Source organism: Oncorhynchus nerka, linkage group LG7 (genome assembly GCF_034236695.1).
Source record: "Oncorhynchus nerka isolate Pitt River linkage group LG7, Oner_Uvic_2.0, whole genome shotgun sequence".
Classification (NCBI taxonomy): domain Eukaryota; kingdom Metazoa; phylum Chordata; class Actinopteri; order Salmoniformes; family Salmonidae; genus Oncorhynchus; species Oncorhynchus nerka.
This window is the reverse complement of record NC_088402.1, coordinates 91,078,098-91,087,759: the sequence shown is the minus strand read 5'-3', so window position 1 is coordinate 91,087,759 and position 9,662 is coordinate 91,078,098. Positions and strand designations below refer to the sequence as shown.

The window sequence follows — 9,662 nt, the reverse complement described above, 5'->3', positions numbered from 1 at the left end:
TGTGTGTGTGTGAGTGTGTGTGTGTGTGTGTGTGTGTGTGTGTGTGTGTGTGTGTGTGTGTGTGTGTGTGTGTGTGTGTGTGTGTGTGTGTGTGTGTGTGTGAGTGAGCAGAAACAATGGCCCTCTCAGATTACATCTCTCTGTGAGCGAGCGGATAGGACAAGGGGGAGGGGGGGGGGGACTCTCCCACTGCCGACCCCTCCCACTCGCCTTGCTAGTCTCCCTGGCGTCTGATTGGTTTAGGCTGGGTATATATTTACACCACGGGTTTATCAAGCCTCACCACAACTTTCAAACTGTCCAGTCCTGGAGGATAGCAGAGGAGAAACACACACACCACGCTCTTTTACAAGAGGTTCTGGAAAACCGAGAGAGAAAGAGAGAGAGAAGGAGAGAAAGAGAGAGAGAAGGAGAGAGAAAGAGAGAGAGAAGGAGAGAGAAGGAGAGAGAAAGAGAGAGAGAAGGAGAGAGAAAGAGTGAGAGAAGGAGAGAGAAAGAGAGAGAGAAGGAGAGAGAAAGAGAGAGAGAAGGAGAGAGAAAGAGAGAGAGAAGGAGAGAAAGAGTCGCGGAACCTTTGGGACTTCTCGGTTTCTACTGAACCGTCCCACACTCTTCAGAGGTCAATGCTTTGCTTTGGGCATTCTGCTTGTCTTACCTCCGTCTCTTTCAGTTTCTCTGAACACTGTTGCTTTTTAAAACCTTTAGCCTTTTCCTCGTTGTCTGTGTCGAGAAACACAAAAGAACACAGACAGAAGTTAACACAACAACAACAACAACAACTTAACAGGAGTTTGTTTAAGCTGGAATGAATATATCTGAGTCTAGTTACTGTCGTGAGGCCAGTTCTCCACCAGGCCGGGACAGAGCCGGGGGGCATCCATGGGTCTCTTCCCCCAGCCCAGGCTCTGATCGTGGGCTAGGACCCTTCGACCAGACCCCCCTTTATGGAGGATCTGGAGATCGTGGCTCTGCTGGGGGCCGCACAGAGGCCAGGATAGGGGCCGGAGCTGAACCAGGGACAGGGGCAGGAAGCCCTGACTCGACCCACCGAGAAGCACCTTCCCAGGGCAGCGTTGAGGGGAAAGCAGGGGGTGAGTCGAGGATCCGTCGGCCAATGAACGCCTTCATGGTTTGGGCTAAAGACGAGAGGAAACGACTGGCCGTTCAGAACCCAGACCTCCACAATGCTGTCCTCAGCAAGATGCTGGGTAAGATATGACACACACACACACACACACACACACACACACAAACACACACACACACACACACACACCACACACACCACACCACACACACCACACACACACACACACACACACACACACACACACACACACACACACACACACACACACACACACACACACACACACACACACAGTATTCAGGATGTTTTTTTAGACTCATGACTGTGTGAAATATTAAAGCATGTTTTTCTGTGGTTTATGGGGTTGTGAATGTCCACAAACCACAATGAATCAGTGAAATCAACTCTAATTGTTGGTAGGACTTTAGTTACCGTTGGTACTACATCTTGCTCAAGCCAAAACCACATGTAAAATGGGTTCATTTCTCAATATGCGTAGTACTGCTTAAAAAATACGCAATAGTTTTTCCCTGAGAGTAAAGAAGTTGATTTTGTTGAGTTAAGTTTGGCTTTTATCATGCAACAGCATCACTTAGTATCTACAATATTTAAAAAAAATAATAATAATAAATACTCAACCCAGAATAAGTTTTAGAGCTGCACAGATTATGTTTATGCAATTTATACACGAGGGGGATGTGGTATATGGCCAATATACCACGGCTAAGGGCTGTTCTTATGTACGACGCAACGCAGAGTGCCTGGATACAGCTATTAGCCGTGGTATATTGGCCATATACCACAAACCCTCTGAGGTGCCTTATTGCTGTAATAAACTGGTTACCAATGTAATTAGAGCAGTAAAAATACATGTTTTGTCATACATGTGGTATACGGTCTGATATACCACAGCTGTCAGCCAATCAGCATTCAGGGCTCGAACCACCCTGTTTATGGTTGGATGTACACAACTGATATTAGCTAAATGTACGATGCCAATCATGTTGATAACGTTGGTAATGTTGATAATGATTATGATTATGATGCTGATTGTGCTATCGCTGGTAATAATTTTATTGCTGACAACAATGTATATATATATATATATATATGTGTGTTATTATCTTTAGGCCAGTCGTGGAAGGCTCTGACTACTCTGGACAAGCGTCCTTTCGTTGAGGAGGCTGAGAGACTCCGCCTCCAGCACCTGACGGACCACCCCAACTACAAGTACCGCCCCCGTCGCAAGAAACAGGCCAAAAAGCTCAAACGGGTGGAACCGGGGTTACTGCTCCACAGCCTAGCCCAGGGAGGGTCAGGGGTTCCTGGGGTAGGGGAGGGCTACGGACACCCTCTGAACAGTTATGGACATCCTCATCCACACCACCACCTTCTGCCTCCACTAGGCCACTTCAGGGACCTCCACACTGGGGACACACTGAGCTACGGACTGCCCACACCGGAGATGTCCCCTCTGGATGTGATGGAGGAGGGGGGTGGGGACGGAGGGGTGTTCTTTCCCCCTCACATGCAGGAGGACGTGGAGCTACATGGAACCTGGAGTAACTACCCCCATCACCACCACTATAACAGCCATCACCATGACGCCCATAGCCATCCTCACAGCCACAGTCAGGGTCATGGTCAGGGTCAGGGGCATAGTCAGGGTCAGGGGCATAGTCAGGGTCAGGGGCATAGTCAGGGTCAGGGGCATAGTCAGGGTCAGGGGCATAGTCAGGGTCAGGGGCATAGTCAGGGTCAGGGGAATAGTCAGGGTCAGGGTCATAGTCAGGGTCAGGGGCATAGTCAGGGTCATAGTCAGGGTCAGGTGCATAGTCAGGGTCAGGGGCAAAGTCAGGGTCATAGCCAGGGTCAGGGGCATAGTCAGGGCCAGGGGCATAGTCAGGGTCAGGGGCAAAGTCAGGGTCATAGTCAGGGTCAAAGTCAGGGTCATAGTCAGGGTCAGGGGCAAAGGGGTCATAATCACCATCTTAACCAGAGCCAGAGGGGCTCCCTGCTCTGTCGTCCTCCCCAGGAGAAAGGCCTCAGCCAGGTGCCAGAGCCTACGAACTCTCCCAGTCCTTACTCTTACTCCCAGGGCTCCTCTATAAGCCTGTCTGAGCCAGTCAATCCCCTCCAGTCCACCAGTAGTTCCTCTGTGTCCTCTGGTTACTATAGTTACCTGTACAATAACGCTGGACCAGACACCCCCCAGGCCTCTCACCTGGGGCAGCTCTCTCCCCCTCCCGAGTCCTCCTCTTCCTCGCTGGTCCCCACCTCCAACCCTAAACCTCAGGCCCTGGACTCCGTAGATCAGGCTGGGTCCAACCACGTAGGCCTGACGTCAGTTGAGTTCTGGACAGAAGTGGACCGCAATGAGTTTGACCAGTACCTCAGTGCTAACCGGACTCGTATGGAGGGGTATGGGAGTAACCTCATTCCCGTTTCTAAATCCATGGAGGGGTATGGTAGTGTCCCCGTGTCGAAAGCTCTGGAGGGGTATACCAACGCACCCCTCTCTAAACCACTAGGGAGGATCTGTGATGAGAGCCAGAGTAGTCCTCTCATCTCTGCTCTAGCTGATGCTAGTAGTGCTGTCTACTACGGTACCTGTATTACTGGGTAGACACCTTCCTGACTGCTGTTAGTCATTGGCTGTGTGCCAGAGTCTAGTATGGTCTTAGGGCAGCCTACAAGACCTGTTGGTCAAATACAGTATGTTAAACATACTGTATACTGGAGTGGGACTTGGTGTAATTTGCATATGGAATAGGCCACAGAAGTGCAAACACTAAATTAAGGCAAGTACACCTAAAAAGAAAATGTAAAAATAATAAAATACATTTTTGAAAGCATTGGATTGGTGTACTTGACCCGGGTCTGCAGTTGACCTTTAAGGACTTTCAGGGTAGGATTACTACAATGCATTATGGTCTACAACAGACTACTGCAGACCACTACAGAACACTAAAGACTACAACAGACCACTACAGACCACTACAGAACACTAAACACTACAACAGACCACTACAGAACACTAAACACTACAACAGACCACTACAGAACACTACAGAACACTACAGAACACTAAAGACTACAACAGACCACTACAGAACACTAAAGACTACAACAGACCACTACAGACCACTACAGAACACTACAGAACACTAAAGACTACAACAGACCACTACAGACCACTACAGACCACTACAGAACACTAAACACTACAACAGACCACTACAGACCACTACAGAACACTACAGAACACTAAAGACTACAACAGACCACTACAGACCACTACAGAACACTACAGAACACTAAAGACTACAACAGACCACTACAGACCACTACAGAACACTACAGAACACTAAAGACTACAACAGACTACAACAGACCACTACAGACCACTACAGACCACTACAGAACACTAAACACTACAACAGACCACTACAGACCACTGCAGACCACTACAGACCACTACAGAACACTAAAGACTACAACAGACCACTACAGACCACTACAGAACACTAAAGACTACAACAGACCACTACAGAACACTAAACACTACAACAGACCACTACAGACCACTACAGACCACTACAGAACACTAAACACTACAACAGACCACTACAGAACACTAAAGACTACAACAGACCACTACAGAACACTAAACACTACAACAGACCACTACAGACCACTACAGAACACTAAAGACTACAACAGACCACTACAGACCACTACAGACCACTAAACACTACAACAGACCACTACAGACCACTACAGACCACTACAGAACACTAAAGACTACAACAGACCACTACAGACCACTACAGAACACTAAACACTACAACAGACCACTACAGACCACTACAGACCACTACAGAACACTAAACACTACAACAGACCACTACAGACCACTACAGAACACTAAAGAACACTAAAGACTACAACAGACCACTACAGACCACTACAGAACACTGCAGAACACTAAACACTACAACAGACCACTACAGACCACTACAGAACACTACAGAACACTAAACACTACAACAGACCACTACAGACCACTACAGACCACTACAGAACACTACAGAACACTAAACACTACAACAGACCACTACAGACCACTACAGAACACTAAAGAACACTAAAGACTACAACAGACCACTACAGACCACTGCAGAACACTACAGAACACTAAACACTACAACAGACCACTACAGACCACTACAGAACACTACAGAACACTAAAGACTACAGCAGACCACTACAGACCACTACAGACCACTACAGAACACTAAACACTACAACAGACCACTAAAGACCACTACAGAACACTACAGAACACTAAACACTACAACAGACCACTACAGAACACTAAAGACTACAACAGACCACTAAAGACCACTACAGAACACTACAGAACACTAAACACTACAACAGACCACTAAAGACCACTACAGAACACTACAGAACACTAAACACTACAACAGACCACTACAGAACACTAAAGACTACAACAGACCACTACAGAACACTAAACACTACAACAGACCACTACAGACCATTACAGACCACTACAGACCACTACAGAACACTAAAGACTACAACAGACCACTACAGACCACTACAGACCACTGCAGAACACTAAACACTACAACAGACCACTACAGACCACTACAGAACACTGCAGAACACTAAACACTACAACAGACCACTACAGACCACTACAGAACACTAAACACTACAACAGACCACTACAGACCACTGCAGAACAGTAAAGACTACTGAGCTCTTCTACTTACTGTCCAGACAGGCAGAACATTTATAATGATAAACATTTTCATTTTTTTTGTTATTGCCATTTTGTTTATACAGTATTCCTAATTTCATGTTGTTTGTTTTATTTGTGTAGATTTTTATTTTATTATTTCGATGAAAAACTGTTTTATTTGCACTGGGTCACAAACATACGTATAGGAAGACCACCATGTTCCAAATCTTTCTAATGCAATATATATTTTACCAAATGAAAGACTAGGATTATTGTTTCTGTACAATGTGAATTTATGAGGTCTGCAATGTTAGGACACTAGGAGACTTTGTTTTTGAATTTTGTTTGTTTTTAAAGGTTTTAATTGTAATTATTTACATCAAAACACTTGTTTATATTTTAATTTCCGTCACCACACATAAAAAAAAGGGGAATCTGGGATTTAGGATATCCATTTTAGGACATTTACATTAATGATGTATAGCCGGTTGACCACTTTCTTGTTGTTTGAATCCCAGAATGCCTCTTTAAGAACCACGTTGATAAAAAGGTAAAAATTACTTTTGGTTAAAAGAAAAACATTTTTTTTTTTAAAGTTAGGAATAAAACAAACACAACAGTTGCTCTGCACTTAAATCAAGCAGGCAAAACAAAAGCATTATTTCATGCAGTATTTCATGCATTATTTCAAGCATTATTTCATGCAGTATTTCATGCAGTATTTCATGCAGTATTTCATGCATTATTTCATGCAGTATTTCATGCAGTATTTCATGCATTATTTCATGCAGTATTTCATGCAGTATTTCATGCATTATTTCATGCAGTATTTCATGCAGTATTTCATGCAGTATTTCATGCAGTATTTCATGCATTATTTCATGCATTATTTCATGCAGTATTTCATGCAGTATTTCATGCAGTATTTCATGCATTATTTCAAGCATTATTTCATGCAGTATTTCATGCAGTATTTCATGCATTATTTCATGCAGTATTTCATGCAGTATTTCATGCATTATTTCATGCATTATTTCATGCAGTATTTCATGCAGTATTTCATGCATTATTTCATGCAGTATTTCATGCATTATTTCATGCAGTATTTCATGCAGTATTTCATGCATTATTTCATGCAGTATTTCATGCATTATTTCATGCAGTATTTCATGCAGTATTTCATGCAGTATTTCATGCATTATTTCATGCAGTATTTCATGCAGTATTTCATGCAGTATTTCATGCATTATTTCATGCAGTATTTCATGCAGTATTTCATGCATTATTTCATGCATTATTTCATGCAGTATTTCATTGCAACATTGCTTTGACACAGACATTTATTTTCTCTCAATGTTAAACTTTCGGTTGTTGTTTCTTTATTTGAAGAGGGCTTTTTGTAAATGAATATATTGCGTTTTAAATAATTTTACAAAAAATAAATAAAGTTATTTCTAAGGATTTTTGATTTCCTGTTCTTCAGTTAGGTTCAGATTTCACATTTTAGTTCCGGTGTTATTTTTTTAGCTTATTCAAGTCTAGTCTACATTAGGCATGCTCGTGGTGATATTTTTAGGTTATTCTAGTCTACATTAGACATGCTAGTGGTGATAATTCACTTCAATCTAGTCAGAGTGTTTTGTGGTTGACACAACATGTTGTTGTCACTTTGAATCTCAGACAGACAGACAGACAGACAGACAGACAGACAGACAGACAGACAGACAGACAGACAGACAGACAGACAGACAGACAGACAGACAGACAGACAGACAGAAGACAGACAGACAGACAGACCAGACAGACAGACAGACAGACAGACAGACAGACAGACAGACAATCTCTCCACTGTGTAACCTTTAAGCCGACTGAACATCTGAATCTATCCTGGTGGAGTTCTGATCACCACTATATTACTTTGGCGCATGAACCTGTTTTTCCCCCAAATCGCTGACTGAACGAAAACAATTCTAACAAGAATGAAACAACAGAACGCAGACGGCTGAGTCCCAAATAGCACCCCGTTCTCTATGGGTCCTGGTCGACAGTGTTGCCCTGTTCTCTATGGGTCCTGGTCGACAGTGTTGCCCTGTTCTCTATGGGTCCTGGTCGACAGTGTTGCCCTGTTCTCTATGGGTCCTGGTCGACAGTGTTGCCCTGCTCTCTATGGGTCCTGGTCGACAGTGTTGCCCTGTTCTCTATGGGTCCTGGTCGACAGTGTTGCCCTGCTCTCTATGGGTCCTGGTCGACAGTGTTGCCCTGCTCTCTATGGGTCCTGGTCGACAGTGTTGCCCTGTTCTCTATGGGTCCTGGTCGACAGTGTTGCCCTGTTCTCTATGGGTCCTGGTCGACAGTGTTGCCCTGTTCTCTATGGGTCCTGGTCGACAGTGTTGCCCTGTTCTCTATGGGTCCTGGTCGACAGTGTTGCCCTGTTCTCTATGGGTCCTGGTCGACAGTGTTGCCCTGTTCTCTATGGGTCCTGGTCGACAGTGTTGCCCCGTTCTCTATGGGTCCTGGTCGACAGTGTTGCCCCGTTCTCTATGGGTCCTGGTCGACAGTGTTGCCCTGTTCTCTATGGGTCCTGGTCGACAGTGTTGCCCCGCTCTCTATGGGTCCTGGTCGACAGTGTTGCCCTGTTCTCTATGGGTCCTGGTCGACAGTGTTGCCCTGTTCTCTATGGGTCCTGGTCGACAGTGTTGCCCTGCTCTCTATGGGTCCTGGTCGACACTGTTGCCCTGTTCTCTATGGGTCCTGGTCGACAGTGTTGCCCTGTTCTCTATGGGTCCTGGTCGACATTGTTGCCCTGTTCTCTATGGGTCCTGGTCGACAGTGTTGCCCTGTTCTCTATGGGTCCTGGTCGACAGTGTTGCCCTGTTCTCTATGGGTCCTGGTCGACAGTGTTGCCCTGTTCTCTATGGGTCCTGGTCGACAGTGTTGCCCTGTTCTCTATGGGTCCTGGTCGACAGTGTTGCCCTGTTCTCTATGGGTCCTGGTCGACAGTGTTGCCCTGTTCTCTATGGGTCCTGGTCGACAGTGTTGCCCTGCTCTCTATGGGTCCTGGTCGACAGTGTTGCCCTGTTCTGTATGGGTCCTGGTCGACAGTGTTGCCCTGTTCTCTATGGGTCCTGGTCGACAGTGTTGCCCTGTTCTCTATGGGTCCTGGTCGACAGTGTTGCCCCGTTCTCTATGGGTCCTGGTCGACAGTGTTTCATTAAAAAGGTGCCATTTGGGAGAAAGATATACTGTTTCTCGCATCGCGGCTCTCTCTTTACTCAGGGAGAGAAGGAAAGTAGATCAAAAGAGAAGTAGATTTTTTTTTATTGTTTCCATAACACTCAATTATCTTTTGGATTAGAGAAAAAGAGAGTTGGATTTCTTAATAAGTTACGAGGATCTAACTGTTAAAATGTGTCTCGTTTTTAAAATATTTGTTATGTCAGCATTTAGGCTGTACTTAATGTTGTGTGTATTGTGTTTGTGTGTGTGTGTGTGTGTTTGTGTGTGTGTGTATTGTGTTTGTGTGTGTGTGTGTGTATTGTGTTTGTGTGTGTGTGTGTGTGTATTGTGTTTGTGTGTGTGTGTGTATTGTGTTTGTGTGTGTGTGTGTGTGTGTGTATTGTGTTTGTGTGTGTGTGTATTGTGTTTGTGTGTGTGGTGTTTGTGTGTGTGTGTGTGTGTATTGTGTTTGTGCGTATGTGTATTGTGTTTGTGTGTGTGTATTGTGTTTGTGCGTTCCATGGGATCTCTTGGTGACATAACTGGCAATGACCACACTTTGGACGGTTCTTCTAACAAACT

General features: G+C 44.9%; 1 protein-coding gene across 1 annotated transcript; it reads left to right on the top strand.

The window, feature by feature from the left end:
- The first annotated feature begins 299 nt into the window (after window positions 1–299).
- On the top strand, window positions 300–7,327 carry LOC115126643 (transcription factor Sox-18-like). The gene is made up of 2 exons (XM_029656292.2): window positions 300–1,208; window positions 2,221–7,327. Exons 1-2 carry the CDS (start codon window positions 806–808, stop codon window positions 3,714–3,716), a joined length of 1,899 nt encoding a protein of 632 aa, XP_029512152.2. The 5' UTR covers window positions 300–805; the 3' UTR covers window positions 3,717–7,327.
- The last annotated feature ends 2,335 nt before the right edge of the window (window positions 7,328–9,662 follow it).